This window comes from Pristis pectinata, chromosome 7, assembly GCF_009764475.1.
Source record: "Pristis pectinata isolate sPriPec2 chromosome 7, sPriPec2.1.pri, whole genome shotgun sequence".
NCBI classification, from domain to species: Eukaryota; Metazoa; Chordata; class Chondrichthyes; order Rhinopristiformes; family Pristidae; genus Pristis; species Pristis pectinata.
In genome coordinates, this window is record NC_067411.1 from 79658244 (window position 1) to 79675000 (window position 16757).

Here is a 16757-nt window from a genome sequence, read left to right on the forward strand (position 1 = left end):
GCAAAAGCTCACACTTCCAGAATAAACTGGCAACAGAGCAAGAAGGGATTATGTGAGAACAATGCACATCATTAATTGAAAAACAATTTGTGAAAAGGAAAATTCTCAATTTCATAAGGCTGGGATTCTAAGTAATATAACAATATGCTTGCTTCTTACTGAAAAGTACGCAGCAGAATGCAATTTTGCATGAATGCATTTAACATACACAGAATTATTGTGCTCAAGTATTTTTAAAACCACCTGTGGTCAATTTTCTCAAAAGAATTTTTGAATTTCCCACACAGGTAAATAGTTTGAAAAAATTATAAAATGACTTTTTCTATGAGTTTTATTTTTTCCAAGAGAGCTAACATTTGAAACAAACTAATTCCTTAACTCATGGTCTACTACATCAACTTCTTATCATTCATAAGGACTAAGTGTTTAAAGACAACTGAAATAAATCTATTTCTGATGCTAATTGCAACAAAATATTTTTATGCTCACTTTACTTCCCAACTCTCACTGACGCATACCAACACAGCATATAATTTACAAAAATTGACTTTATGCAAAATCTCTAATCTGGTAAAAATGTCCAGACACACCTTGCAGGGCAGCTATCCAACAAAATTTGGTACCAAACTAATTAGGGACATATGATCTTAAGCCTGGATAAAAGAATTTGGTTTTATAAAGTGCCGGGGAGGAGAGAGGGGGGGGAGGAGGAGGGGAGGGGGGGGGAGGAGGAGGGGAGAGGGGGGGAGGAGGTGGGGAGTGGGGGGGAGGAGGAGGCGGCGAGGGGGGGGAGGAGGCGGCGTGGGGGGGGAGGAGGCGGCGAGGGGGGGGAGGAGGCGGCGAGGGGGGGGAGGAGGCGGCGAGGGGGGGGAGGAGGCGGCGAGGGGGGGGAGGAGGCGGCGAGGGGGGGGAGGAGGCGGCGAGGGGGGGGAGGAGGCGGCGAGGGGGGGAGGAGGCGAGGGGGGGGAGGAGGCGAGGGGGGGGAGGAGGCGAGGGGGGGGTTTGAGATGAGGGGGTTTGAGGCAGAGGAGAAATTTGGGCACATTTGTTCCATAAGGAAGGTTTCTGAAATGGACAATCCCAATCTAAGACTCTTACTGGGATCTTTATTATGGGAATCAAGATCACAGCACTGTCAATAAAATTTGACACCAAACTCCATAAGGTGATAATAGGGCAATGTCCCAAATCTTGGTTAGATATACATTTTAAGGAAATACATAAAGAGAGAGGAGGGAAACATGAAGCAAGAAAAATGAACCATTTGTTAAAATCAGTTTCTTCCCTTTGCAGTTTGGGGTAATTTGAATCTGAAATGATGAATATATTTTGACAGTTTCCAGTGTATTTTGCATTGACCTATGGCAACCTTTGCAAGTTGTCAAATACAATCTGTGCATTCAATTAATGGAAGCCTTTTCTGTTATACTAGTTGAGGGGCTTTTTTGTAGGAACTCACAATGCAATGTGGGTACTATTTATAGCAGTCTGCATCTTGGACAAATCTACAATCACCTTAAGTGGTGGCCCTATCACCTGTAGACTACAATGGCAACTGCCACAGATTTCTTAGTTCTCCTGTAAAATGCAATCACCACCCAATGAACACATGCTCATATTGGAACTTGGGTGGCACTGGAGTTTGCTCCTGACTGTTTGACATGACTGTCTCCTGTATAAGTTGACTGGGTTCACAGCAAGGGAGTCAGCAGTGTATTGAGTTAGCTGCAGGTCATCTTGCAATAATTGGAAGAGCTTTCTTATTGCCTCTCTGGTGAAGGGCACTCTTCTCATTCAAATCTCCTTACTAATACATTCATTAATGTTTTGACTTGAAGGCTTCAACTTCTTACAAAAGCTTGGGTTTAGATTTGTATTTTTACCCAGAGCTGTGACACCGTGCACTGAATTTGAATTATGCAGTGTGAACATGTGCCGGTTAACTTATTTCCCTGGACACATGGGTACCATTCAATCAGATAAGATGAGGAATACTTTTTGATTAGCTTCTAGCAATATTTGCTCAAATGCTTTTAAAAATTAGAGGTCATATCTCTAAAGCCTCACTAAACAGCGGTTGTGTATGGGTCATGCAAGAAAGAGAATGAAAATTGACAGTCTGATAGAGTTTTTACTACACGTGTGTTGCAGCCTTTGTTTCCTGTTCTCTAACGTTAATAGATTGAAAAGAAGAAACAAAATAGGATCAGAGAGAAATGGCAAGGAGGGAAAAGGTGGGAAGAAAGTGTGTAATATTAAACTAAAACTTGAAACCATCAAATGATCTTATCTCTTCTTTTGTAGACAGTTATAATAAGTCAATGTTGATTGAGTACACTCAGTAGATAGCAGCATTTCTCCCACCAACCAGTTCTACGAGTGTTGTGTGTGATGAAGGGCATCGCTCGTCTAACCTTGCTCAAGACCTGAGACCATACTGCACACTGTGGGTACAGGTAACCTGCGTGACTTCCCAAGGTCAAATTAGCAGAAAGAAATTAAATAGTGCCAACATCTCTGGGTGTACTGCAACATAGAAAATGATCAATCCCTGGGTTCAATAATTTTACCCTTGGTTCTTTAGAAAGTGCCAAAGGGATATGGCAGGCCTTCACTGCCATGAATTTGTTGAGGCCTTTAAAGGGCCTAAAGACAGAATGTACTCAAGAAAGCCTGAGAAATTGGGTTGGGGACATCCTGTTTACAGAGGGAGGAAAGACAAGCAGAAGGACGTGGTTCAATTGAAATGAGGTGGCATGCTGACAGGGTCCTGTTCTGGAGAATAATCTGTGCACCCTCTGATAAGTAAATAGGCCTTTTCTAACCACTGAAATTTGGGACAATAATTTAGAACTGATCCTTCACTATAAATACAACAGCTTATGTCTCAATCCATCAGTTTAACTCATCTAGTCACCCTCGACTAGCTTTACTTTTGATGATTCTTTTGTTAACTAGTCTTCTAACAAAATTCAACTCAGCTGTTGAGACCAGACCTTTTTTTTCCCTAGAAGCCAGATTTGGATTCTATATTAATGATCCTATAGTTTCCCGATTCTCACTTTCATTCTTTCTAAGTATAGTAACATGGGCCTCTGCCTAATCCAAATTCTAGAGGATATTTGAGCAGGTGAGTCACAATAAACATTTTGTTTCCTACAAGATGGCGAACCATTTCTTTGAGTAGCCTAGGCTGAATGCATCTGAACTATAACAAGGCTTACATCGATAAGAGGGATCAATCTCATGTTATTTGTTAAGAGTTGCCACATCCCAAAATACATCTGAACCTACTTTGTGCAATTGTTCAATGGCTCATTCATTCCTGAAATGTCTTCTATATTTGAGCATAGCTGAACAAACCTTTCCATTATTAGACTAATTCAACACTGCTTCACACAAATGTAATCAGACATTCAGTTAGAGAATGATACAGTAAATAATAAAATCATTACAGTATGAAAGGAAGCCATCTGGCCCAATAAGCTCACACTGGCTGTCTGGAAGAGCAGACAACTTTTTCCAAAGAAGTTAGCTTTAAGTAGCATCTCAAAGACTGAACAAGAAGTGGAGAGGTTCAGGGAGGCAATTCCATGAAGTTAAGCTCTAGAAAACAAATGGAAAGCTGCTAACAATAGGGCAAAGGATTTTGAGCATGTTTAGGAGGCCAGAAATGGAGTTAAGTAATGGTCCTGAGGTTCCGATGAAGGTTTCGCTACCTATTCCAGCATTTTGTTTTTATTTCAGAGGTCCTGGAGAGGTGGAGAATTTGGGTAGTTACAAAGACATAGAAGAGTGAAAGCTAGGATGAATTTGAAAACAACAATACAAATGTTAAAAGTGGTGAACCGTGAGCCATGTAGGTTAGTGAAAAAAAAAGGGGGATGGGTGACCCTCAGTTGTTTCACATCATACTGATTTGTACTGTGAACCTCAGCATTTAATAGAAAGAATAGTTCTCACAGTAACTGGAAATATTGTAAAACCACATTATCATAGACAGCTGTAGAATCTTATTATCAGTCAATATTATTAAATCAGTTGATTCTTCCTAGCATCATAAGGGATAGTTTTACTGTTCATTTAAATGATGTTATGTTTATATCAGGATTTTTTTTTGAATTTGACACTCTGCTAGTATCACAATTGCCTGGGAAAGCATTTCTGTCTTAATGTCCTATAAAATCATTAATGGCTAGGAGACATGCATACACAGAGAATACATATAGCACAAAAACATTGCCCGAAGATTTCAAAATATGGGGAAAATGTAAAAGCAAAAATGCCCCAAACAGTAAAAAGGAAGAACATAATAGCAGTGGGGTAAGAAAGCAGCTATGTTTAAAATGGATATACAGAATGGGCACTTCAACACCACAACTTGATATGGGTTAAAATTCTAACTCCAATAATACAGCTCTTAAACAACCCTTTGAAGCGTTTCCCTATCCAAAAGTGTTAGTTTTTTTTTGAATGAGACTTTGAATTTCATGTAATTTATACATTACAAATCCAATGGATTTAAGCCTTTGCCAAATAGGTTAGTTGTGCACACCTAAATATGCTTTTTATTTTAATAACCTGTTTTTAGAACTGCACAAATTGGTTTGCATGTTTATAGCAGAACAAAATTGGAACAATAAAAAAAGTTTGATCGACATAGTATGTCTCAAGGAATAGATGGCATGATAAGAGAACCTCACAAGTTGGAAAACCAAATTGACATGGTATTACTATTCAAGCTGGTGAAATAATGACTGTCACAGAAGTACACATATTTTACCTGTATTCTTTTGTCAGCTTTCTGAGTGCACAGCATCATGATACTAAATGTCAATGTTGTTATCAATCCACTGAGAAAATGCTGTAAAATAATACTTAGCACAGCTGCACCTAGGACAAATACAAAATAAATTGAAATTGAAACTTTCTGACACTCGATTGATGTGTTGCAACATAGCAAGGGGAATAAACATGATAAGAAATCTCTTCTACTGTGACATATTAAAACATATAGTCAAGAATATTGCCTCAAAGCAAACACCTGGTTCTGCTTTGAGCAGAAGTTCAAAAATATTTAAATTTTTGTTGTTGATGCTGAAAAGCAAGAGAAAAATAAACCACTAATTTCATTTCAAAACTGGGAAGTGATTCAGGAATTTATCCAATTAAATTCAAACTGTAATAAATGTCTGAATAATATAGTTCTACGTGAGGAAGAGATTACCTTTCAAGAAAACTTGAATGCCCAGCAGCAGTATTCCTCTCACATCATTTTAAATGAAACTTTTGAGAAAAAAATGACACAATTTTTTCCATTGTGGTTGCACAATTGCCTTCATCCACTGAGTGACAACATAATCTTGTATTAATCATTATACTACAATAAATATATGGAATTTCCAACTGAAATTTAGTCTATTTTATAGAAATAGTTTAATCAAGGTTGTGCACTGAATCTTTCACAATGGCAGCACAAAAACTAAAGTCACAGGTAAACATCTAAATCGGATGAAATATAACATATTGAAATTATTGTATCAGCATCAAGAGAATATATTACATCTTTCTGTATTGATTAAACTTTTAAGATTGCTAAACAGTTACGCATACTTCTTTATTGAATGCACTAGAAAATTTTAATCAATGTAGCCACGAACAGATTCAACACTAAAAACATCCTTTTAAATTAATTAATTTTATTGGAAGATCTTATTGCTCTTAAGAAATCAATGAACAAATGGGTATGGAAGGAGAGAGAGGAACATACTTCATGAAACAAACCAGTAAGGTACCAGTCTGAAGCACTTTAACAAGTTTTCTCTTGTCCAACCCATGAATGCTTCCTGTTGGGAAATGGTTTCACGGCAACAGGTGCCCTTTATGTAACTCAAGTTAAGTTAAAACTCAGGTTCAAAACTCAGTGACCTAGAAGTTCATTTTAGACGTATGGCTTGTGAGGTGGGTGATTCCACAGGGAATAATCTCTGTGCCAGAATGGCCTGCTTCACGCCTAATGTTGGACTCTAGACCTTATTAGCATTGAACCAGAGTCATCACTGGGCAACTTGCTGGTGGAAGCAGATAGGAGGCAGATAGTGGGAGGACCCAAGAGTGAATAATGTGTATGTATTTTTGAACTTGAATTTGGTAAATCCCACCAGGCAATTATCCTGAGTGTAGCCAACATAAGCTGCCTCAGACCAAACAAATATAGCATAGCAGCCCTCAAAAAAGCTTTAGGTCCCTTACTTGCTTATATAAAATGTTTATCATTTGTCCTGGACATTGTACGCCAGTCATTTCATCTTCATCAAAATGCTGGACACTGCACCTTGGGCTTGTTATGTTCATGCACCTTCTGCCTGCTGTGTAAAAAGCTCGGGTTGCTGCACCCTGATCAAACTATACTCTATTTCCTGTGTATAATTTTTAGAAATTAAATACAGTTCTGAAATTTAAAAAAAATCAAATTTCTCCGCCAAAGCCTGTTTAAACTGTGAGGCTGTGTCAGATTGCACAGGCCTGGTGCATGTCCATTGGGAGCCAGGATGTGATGACATTATCTATGTATTTCTAAACATAATGCGTTGACCTAATTTTCTGGATGAACAGGCAACAAATGTGACATTACAATGATCTGAAGTTTTTTTTGGAAACAGATCTATTATCAAACACAAAGAATGGAAGACTCTTCATCATATGGCAGGATTTACTGAGATTTGTATTCCATTTCCAACTGTAACCGATATTTTAATCCACCATACACAATCAGGGTGTGAATCATTCTTTATAAGTACTTGTCTCTTTTAACCAGTCCAGAATCTGTACAATTTCTCCAAGTGATTTGGAGATTAAGTATTCATATTAAAAAGGTGATATATGACAATAGCATACAGCCCAGGATGGCAGCTGATCTCAGTTGGAATACAAGGAGGGATGTTAAATTTGGTCTTTGTTCAGGAGGGTTATGAGACAGGAAACTGCCCAGAGATCCCATGCAGTAGCACCTGCTGGAGGTACACTTCTGTGGACAATGTGAGTAAAAGGTAAAAGTCAGCTGCAATACCTCTTGTGCTGTCACTCATTGCTAATGCATTTTCAAGAGAAAAGTCCCATGGGCAAGGTTCCAAGCACCATTAGACTCAGTGAATATTGCTAGTTGGGGATGATAATATCTCACTGTTTGAAGAGTTGAAAAGTCTAGAGAGATCAGCGATGATAAAGGCATTGTAACAATACCTTAAAGGGGACAATTGGAAAGATCAGACAGTCAATGAGTAGCTAATTTCTAAGACCGAGGAGTACAAAGAACACATTCAATATCAAGCTACTGAAAATAAGGAAGCTTTAAGGCATAACTCCAAAAAATAAACAAGGAAGACCACAAAATATTTGCCTTTTGATCTCTTTTAAGTAGTGCCTAATGGATCCTCTTGTGTATACAGGGTGGTTTTCTGAACCAAGGTATCAAGAAACCAGTTAGAGACTAAGCCATCCTAGACAACATACTGTGTAATGAAAAAGGATTAACTAGCAATCTTATTCTGCAAGGACATTTGGGGAGAAGTGACCATAATATAATTCTTCACCGAGGTGGTGATTCTGAGACTAGGGTCTTGAAGCTAAATACAGGAAGCTACAACAGCATGGTCAAGTGTTGGCTAAGAGAGATTAGGAATGTTACTTGTGGAGTTGATGGTGGATCAGCAATAGCAAATAGTTAAGGAACACATGGATAACTAAAATTGTTCATTCCTGTCTGGCATTAAAACAAAACAGGAACAGGGATCATATTAGATCCAAGGAGGAAACGTATAAATTGGCCCAAAAAGCAGGACACTTATGGATTGGGTTTAGTTTAGAAGAGAAACAAAATAAGGAACTGGAAAGAGGGAACATTGGAATAGGAATAAGCCATTTAGCTGCTCCTGCCTGTTCACCATTCACCAGCATTATGACTGATCAATACCTAAACTCCATTGACCTACCTTGGTTCCATATCCCTTAACAAACAAACCAATCAAAACAAACAAACTTAAGCAACTGGTTGGAAATCGCAAACAATCTGAGCAGGGAAACATGCAGCCGCCAGCAAACAGGATCAGCGAAGAGGGAGACTGAAGTAATGCAGTTACGAAGGAACCTGGTGAAGGGCCATATCAGAATTCTGCACAGTGGTTCAGTGGATATAGGAAACTCATCTGTTAATGTCAGGCTGATGGCCATCACTGAAAACAATCTCCATCTGGAATGCAAGGGATAGGTGCAAGTTGCAACAGATACAAACCAATCCCTAGGAATGGTTTAAACTGGTGCAAGTGATCTCGGCTCCTTGACAGTCAATGGTTAAGCTAAATATCCAACAATATTTCAATATCAGGTGCAAAACATTGTGGAAGCTGGGAAATAGGGATTTCATCGGGATTGGAGATCTTGGTGCAGAATTCTGGTTTGCAATTAATTGTCAATACATCATAACATGTATAACAAGTATATGGAGAAATACCTCTGTTTCGAAAAACAAAACATTGCATTGTTTGCATTTTTGGAACTTCACAATAGGTCAGTCAAGTATCAAATGAAGAAGATGGAAATATAAAGATTAGCCACAATCCACATTGCACTTAATATTTCAAGCATCTAAAGCACCTTATGCACCTGCTAACTTTCCATATACTACAAAGAATTTGAATAAAATGTAGTCAAAACTTTCACAGTTACTTAAAGGGTGTCGCATTTCTTTTAACAAAGCTACCGAAATAAATAGCACATTTACAGGCAGTCAATGACATGTAAGATCAAACATCTTTCTGATCTTGTTTATCATCCCTGGCATCAACTTTGATGTACTGTATGACCTATTGGAGTTGTCTGCAAATAAAAGCAGCTTCTTGATATTCTTACATTAAATCCTTCTCCCAAGACAAACTCTAAACTTTTTTTTGACATTCATGTTTCAAAGTCCTTCTTTAACCATCTTATTTGCAAAAAATAATAGATTAAAGAAACCTTTCAACTGACTTTTTCCACAGCAAACTGACAGAAACAACAGAGGAACACCTCGGGAGAACAAACTTCAATAAAAGAGGTCAGTGCAAGACAGCACATTATCTTTTTATCAATAATCCTAGGTTATATGTCCATCAACATCAGTTCAATTCAGGAACATGGGATAGATATCATTTTTAGTAAAGACATAGTTTCTATGCTGATTCATGCTGTGCATCTGTGGAAAAAATGTTTATAATCCAAATGGACTTTTGTCAATGACATTTTTTGATACACTTCTTTATTTTTGCTTATAGTTTCACAGAATCCTTGTTGATCAAAAGCTTACCTGAAGTTTGTTAAAAGAGAAATTACCCTTTGTTTAAAATAAAATAAAGTAACAATAGAACATGCAAGAAAAAGTATTTCTAGATTTGTCTGTTTACTACTTCATGGCAGGGGCAAATCCAAGAACACCCTGCAACAAGGTAAATATCCTGCTACCTCACCGCCCAATGCCAGCGTTGACTCAGTGATATCACACATCTCATTACATCCTTCCCAAAAAAAACTTGATAACTTGTTTTCTCACTTTTCCAGCTCTGATAAAAGGTTATTGATCTGAAATGTAAATCCTATCTTTCTCTGCACAGATGCTGCCTGAACTGCTGAGTATTTCTCGCACGTTACATTTTTATTTTAAATATAATGTAGATTCATCTAAACTTGTGCCACAATCCATTTTGCACATTGAGAATTATGAAAACTTTATAGTTAGCACTGGAGAATATTTTATTTTAATAGTTTTAATATAATCATCTACAAAGGCAGTGATGCATTCTTCTTAGGTATTGTTCAAATGAAGTGATCCAAGCAAATGGCATTGTTACAGGAGTCAGAATATTTTATCTAATCTCACCATCTAGTGTTTCATTCAGATCCCTTAAAATCAGCAGCAGCCGACAAAGGCAGATACAATTGTAGTGTAGTTGTACTTCACATTGGACTAGCTGGATTTCTGTAGCCAGTATGACCTACTTTTGTGCTGTAAACATTCTGTGAATCTGTGAAATGGTCGTACCTTTATAATGTTACTGCTTTTCCTATATTACCCTATCGATAATGTGTAAAGTTTTAAAAGAATTTATTGATTCTCCTCTCAGCTTTTACTATTTCAATGTAATAGACCCCCATCTATTTGGAGTATTGTGAGCAGTTTTAAGCCCCATATCTAAGGAAGGATGTGCTGGCATTGGAGAGGGTCCTGAGGAGGTTTACGAGAATGATCCCAGGGATGAAAGGGTTAACGTATGAGGAGCATTTGATGCTTCTGGGCCTGTACTCGCTGGAGTTTAGAAGGATGATGGGGGATCTCATTGCAATCTACCGAATATTGAAAGGCCTGGATAGAGTGGACGTGGAGAGGATGTTTCCAGTAGTGGGAGAATCTAGAACCAGAGGGCAGAGCCTCAGAATGGAAGGATGTCCCTTTAAAACTGAGATAAGGGGGAAATTTCTGCAGCCAGAGGGTGGTGAATCTGTGGAATATATTGCCACAGATGGCTGTAGAGGCCAAATATTTAAAGTGGAGGTTGACAGGTTCTTGATTAGTAAGGGCATCAAAGGTTATGGGGAGAAGGCAGGAGAATGGGGTTGAGTGGCAAAAATAAATCAGCCGTGATCGAATGGAATGGCGGAGCAGACTCGATAGGCCACATGGCCTTTCTGCTCCTATGTCTTATGCTCTTATCTCTCCACTGTCATGGAGTATTTGAAATCTTCATAAACCTTTAAATCTTCATAAACCTTTGATTCATGTTGGTTATGGGTTTAAAGTCTTTTTTTTATATACTGGAATGTTAAATGCTTATAACTCTGGTGCAATTATTGCTTTGTAAACATTTATCATTCTGATTTTGATAATTATTGATTCTTTTCTGCTACTTTTGGAAACAAGTGTGAAGCAAGTTGTTGACTGAAAAGTATGTTTTCTCATCCAGTGTTAGCACAGGTGAAAGTTTCCATATTCATTTCAAGCAATGTGAGTAATGCTTCAGTGAGCAGCAAGCAATTTTCTCCCAGACCCCTCTCAGTGCCATTCATTAATCATTTCCAATCAATTGTGTTTAAAGAAACTTGGAACATATGACACCCATTCCCAGTGAGGAATGGCCCTATCTCAGTTCAACTCTTCTTCTTCCTATATCCTGCTTCTAGACAGTTAGGTTGAAGTCAAACTTGAAAAGTTAGATTCTGAGTCTTACTCAAACTTGCATTCCACTATATTTGCTCATATATTTAAAGCCAATACATAAAAATGTTATAGGAAAGGCCTTAAGGCCAAGCATTCATGGATTCCACATCTATTTTACAAGCTTAAGACTGACATTGGAATGTTCCACAGGCTAAGTGCCATCTGCCTGCACATTCCGTGCCAAAACTGCTTGACCCACCACCAAAGTAAAAGCCAAAGTACAGGTGTCTTCAGCACACTCCTGCAACAGGCACTACATGTTTTGCAGATGCAAATATGGAATCACATGGGAAAGATCATTTTCTACAGTCATGCTGCACTATACACTTGGTTCAAGACAAAACATAGAAAAGTAGGAGCAGGAGTAGGCCATTCTACCCTTTGAGCCTGCTCCACCAACGTGACCTAACCAGCCTTCCTTACAGAAATACCCTTTTGGAGGGCATCACCAAAAATATACATTTTTGCTTTACAAATGTACTTTTAATTAAATGTGGAATTGACATGAGCATTACTGTTCCAGACTGTGGCAAGAACATAGATGAGTAATACTGGGCCAAAAGTCAGGATTTACTCTCCAGTCACTTTAACGTATAGAGACCTTCAAGGGCCTTCCACAGGCAAACGATTCACAAGCATTCCCAGCTCCATTTCAGGAGCAGAAACTTGTTAAATATGTCCTTATTATTTATTCTGTGACAAACATACATGCAATGATTTTCTTTCAGAGATTAAAATTGAAATCTGTAATGCTTTTAGTTATTACTCAAATGGTAGCACACAAATTTAAAAAAATCATTTTGTTTATGGAACATTGGCTGGCCAAACTGCCTACACAATTATTTGAGTTGTCATGTGCTTTGAGACTTTGTTGTAATAAAGCACTGTAGGAATGAAATTACTGTGAAATACTTTACTAATTTCCAATGTAAATCTATTTCAACTCTTAATGATACTTGACCCCATAGTTTTGAGTGGAAAAAGGTTGATTTGCAAAATTCACATCCCATAAAACTAAATAAAAATGAACATTTGAGCTATTACTACAAATATATATTAAATTAAATTTATCCATTCAATATTAAATTTAGTCAACGTACCTTTCATTATGAAGGATTCATAGTAAAATGAAAGTAATAGTAATGTCTGTAAACTCAAGTTTCCAAGGCGCATCAAGAACAGGATCACTATAAGTGAAAACACGCTGTAAACAAAAGCAAAGTACATTTAAATAAATATATGTTGATCTCATTTTTTGAAGGACAAAAATTTCATTTCATACAACATATTTGGTACAAGGGACTCAGATCATGTTGAAATGTTCTGAGGTTGATAGGGAATGAGGTTCTGATATGCTTACAAATGGAACAGCAATAAAACATCTCATTAAGAAATATAATGTTATTCATATATTTAATGAGTTTGCATCATTACTGTGTACTTTTATTCACCTTATACAAGTTAAATTTGGAAGTGTGAGAGTGGTATTGGGAGAAAATGAATTTATCATTTGTTTCTTGATAGACTAAAAAAAATTGAAATTTTTCTTTAATGCTCATTGACATATGAACTAATCTGGCAATTTATTATAGCTAGCTGGAGACTTTAATTTTGCTGTAATTATTTTGAAATAGGAGTAATCCAAAGAATACAAAAGTGCAGCAATGTAGATTATACTGGCTTCCTATGCACAAAACCATTGAGATCAAGCTTGGTACTGAAAACCAAAGAAGAGTCTTTCCACGTTGTGCTCAACCGTAAATGCAAATTTAGGATTTGAAAGAAATATTTATCATTCAGTAAGTGGAAATTAATAACATATTTTATTTTCTCACAAGAATTCCCTGTTAATGGTTTGACTATTTTACAGAGAGCAAAAAAGATCACTATTTAATTTCTCTGGAAAATAGCCAAAGGTTGAGGTGAAACAAAAGCCTTCTAGAATTACTCCAGCTAACTGATTCTCTGAAAGAGTTTAAACCATTATAGATCCTCTGGAATATGCTTCTTGGTAATCTGTCCCTCAACAAGATAAGGAGCATATGACTTGTAATTAATAGCCAGCAGATGCTGTATTAATAATTTAAAAAATGATACTTGCTCCTCAGAAGCACCACCTTAGATAAAGTTTGATAGCTCTAAACAGGAAAAGCACCGTGGGATGCATACAAACCGCAGGCAGAGACCAGTTCAAGTTTGGGGGCTACAAATTAAAGAGCTAAAATATTTGATTACACAAGAGGAATTTTGAAGAGAAGGTTGGTCAGTAGTTAATTGGTGAAGCATATCAAATTGTGCTGGATCCTTGTCCAAGTTTGCTTTTAGAAGCATGAAACGTAATGAAATTTTTTTAAAAAAGCAAGAAACTCTATCTATTAAAAGAATTAAACCAAGGTGAATTGACCAGGTTCCAACTCAGAAGCCTAAGAAACTAATGCAAAATCTTCTGAGGAGTGCATGTAAAACTACAAAGAGTAGAAGAATAGGTAAGAATGTAACTGAATACATATTTCAAGAAAATGTTGACAGTCTAGAATGTTTTCTTCTTACTCCTGTAGGATTTGTTTCCGTTACTTTTCAAGTAAAGAATTACAAATTTTAAAATTCATTCTAAGGTTATGGGTGTTTTTGGCAAGGTCCATAGTCTTTGTTTATTGTACAAAATTGCAGTCCTGTGAACACTGGAAATAGAGAATTAAAAGTGAAATTAGTGGAAATACTCAAAAGGTCATATAACATCGGTGAAGAGAAAAAAAAGCACTAATTAACATTTTAGCTCAATAAATATAAAAACATAAGAAACAAAAGGAGTTGGCCCTGTGGCTTGTCATGCTTACTCTGGCATTCAATAAGATTATAGCTGATCATTCACCACAGCACCACTTACAAAACCTGTATCTCTTGATTCCCTTAATATCCAAAAAATCTATTGACCTCCACTTTAACAAACTCATCAACCTGCAATGTCTCACCAGGGCTCTATATATTCAAAGCAAGAGGTTTCTACAAAAATCAAAAAATGCTGGAAATATTCAGCAGGTGAGGCATACCTGTAAGAGAAACAGTTAACATTTCAGGCCAATGACCTTTCATCAAACTGGAAAAATGTGAGAAAACAGTCGAGTCTTAAGCTGCAAAAAGAGGGAAAAGGTGGAGAGAACGAAGGGAATGGCTTTGATATGGTGGTGTGGCGACTCACCGTTTAGTCGGACGAACCGGCTCGGCAGTCGGGTCGCGCGGCGTCAGAGCAATGAGGCCCAAGATGGTGGCGGGCCTCGTCTTTCTGAGCGACGGGGAGAACCCGCGCGCGGGAAAGTCCTGATGATGTAGGACTTACGTCATTACCGGTTGTTTTGGGCGGGAACATTCTCCCTTAAAGGGCCCGCGCAAGGCGGGAAAATGAACCAGTTCTGTTTGGCAATCCTCCGAGTAGAGTCTTGTTTTATTCCGCGGTAGCAACCGCTACATTGGTGACCCCGACGGTCCAAATGGCTTTTGGACCCGCGAAATGAACGACAGCGCAGCAGCCAACGCAGTGGCCCTCAAGCTGCCCACCTTCTGGACACTTCGGCCCAGCGTCTGGTTTGACCAGGCTGAAGCGCAATTCCACCTTCGGCAGATCACCTCCGACTCCACGAAGTACTACCATGTGGTTAGCTCTCTGGACCAGGAGACAGCCGCCCAGGTTGGAGACTTCATCCAGTCGCCTCCAGAGGAAGATAAGTACCCGGCTTTCAAAGACCTTTCGATTCGGACCTTCGGCCTCTCCCGTCGTGAGCGCGCTGCACGCCTGCTTCATCTGGACGGCCTGGGGGACAGATCCCCATCCGCCCTAATGAATGAGATGCTGGCATTGGCCGAGGGACACAAGCCATGCCTGATGTTCGAACAGGCCTTCCTCGAACAGGTCCCCGATGACATCCACTTGTTGTTAGCTGACGCCGACTTCAGCAACCCCCGTGAGGTGGCTGCCCGGGCAGATGTCCTGTGGAGGGCCAAGCGCGAGAGCGGCTCGTCCGTCAGTCAAATCACCAGGCCGCGAGCCCAACGCCCACCTCGCCGGGTCCCAGCAACCACGCCCCAGGAACGCAGATGACGACGCGGGTGACCAGCTGTGCTTCTACCATCAGAGGGGGGGTGCGGAGGCCCGTCGATGCCACCCACCCTGCAAGTTTCAGGGAAACGCCAGGGCCAGCCGCCACTGATGGCTACAGCGGCTGGCCGCCGACAGAGCCTCCTATTCGTTCAGGACAAGAAATCTGGACGGTGTTTCCTCGTTGATACTGGAGCGGAGGTCAGTATTTTGCCCCCAACAGGCCATGACACTCGTGACAGGCCACCAGGTCCTCTACTCAATGCCGCCAACGGTACAACGATACGGTCTTTCGGCACCCGTACGCTTCAATTACACTTTGGCGGCAGCCGTTTTACCTGGACCTTTACTCTTGCCACCGTCGCCCGACCACTCCTAGGAGCCGATTTCCTTTGGGCCCACAACCTGTTAGTCGACCTGCGAAGGAAGCGGTTAGTCCACTCTAGCACTCTCCGGACCTATCCCCTGGGAGAAATCAGCCCACCAGCCCCGCGCCTGGACTCCATTTCCCTTTCTGGCGATGATTTCACCAAGCTCCTAGCCGAATTCCCATCGATTTTGGCACCTTCGTTTACAAATTCTAGGCCCACACACGGGGTACGACACCACATCATTACCACAGGGCCACCCCTTCATGCCCGAGCACGACAATTACCTCCAGACAAGCTCCGCCTGGCAAAGGAAGAGTTCCGTCACATGGAGGAGCTGGGGATTGTTCGCAGGTCAGACAGCCGCTGGGCTTCCCCCCTGCACATGGTCCCCAAAGCCACTGGAGGGTGGAGGCCCTGCGGCGACTACCGCAGGCTGAATGACGCCACCACCCCGGACCGCTATCCCATCCCTCACATCCAGGACTTCGCAGCGAACTTACACGGGGCCCGCATCTTTTCCAAAGTGGACCTCGTTAGGGGATACCACCAAATCCCGGTCCATCCGGATGACGTCCCCAAAACTGCGATTATCACCCCATTCGGCCTGTTCGAATTCCTTCGGATGCCGTTCGGCCTTAAGAATGCCGCGCAGACCTTCCAGCGGCTGATGGACGCGGTAGGCCGAGACCTGGACTTCGTGTTCATTTACTTGGACGACATACTGAGCGCCAGCCGTAACTGCCAGGAACACCTTTCCCACCTCCGCCAGCTGTATTCCCGCCTCCGCGATTTCGGCCTCACGATCAACCCGTCCAGGTGCCAATTCGGACTTGACTCTATCGATTTCCTCGGCCACAAAATCACCAGCAACGTCACCAGCAAAATCATCCACCTACCCGCCAAGGTGGATGCTATCCGCCATTTGCCCGTCCTGACACAGTCAAAGGCCTACAGGAATTCCTTGGGATGGTCAACTTTTACCATCATTTCATCCCTGCAGCAGCCCATATCATGCGCCCTCTGTTCTCGCTGCTGGCTGGTAAGGGCA

At 40.2% G+C, this 16757-nt stretch overlaps 1 protein-coding gene across 2 annotated transcripts in view; it reads right to left on the reverse strand.

Moving 5' to 3' along the window:
• mfsd3 (major facilitator superfamily domain containing 3) overlaps positions 1–16757 on the reverse strand; it is a 57581-nt gene that overhangs the window by 11995 nt on the left and 28829 nt on the right. For both annotated transcript variants that reach the window (XM_052020366.1, XM_052020367.1), the window contains exons 4-5: positions 12346–12449; positions 4784–4893 (exon numbers count right to left, since the gene is read on the reverse strand). In XM_052020366.1, the coding sequence (XP_051876326.1) occupies positions 4784–4893; positions 12346–12449 (214 nt within the window). The remainder of the gene's footprint in view (positions 1–4783; positions 4894–12345; positions 12450–16757) is intronic.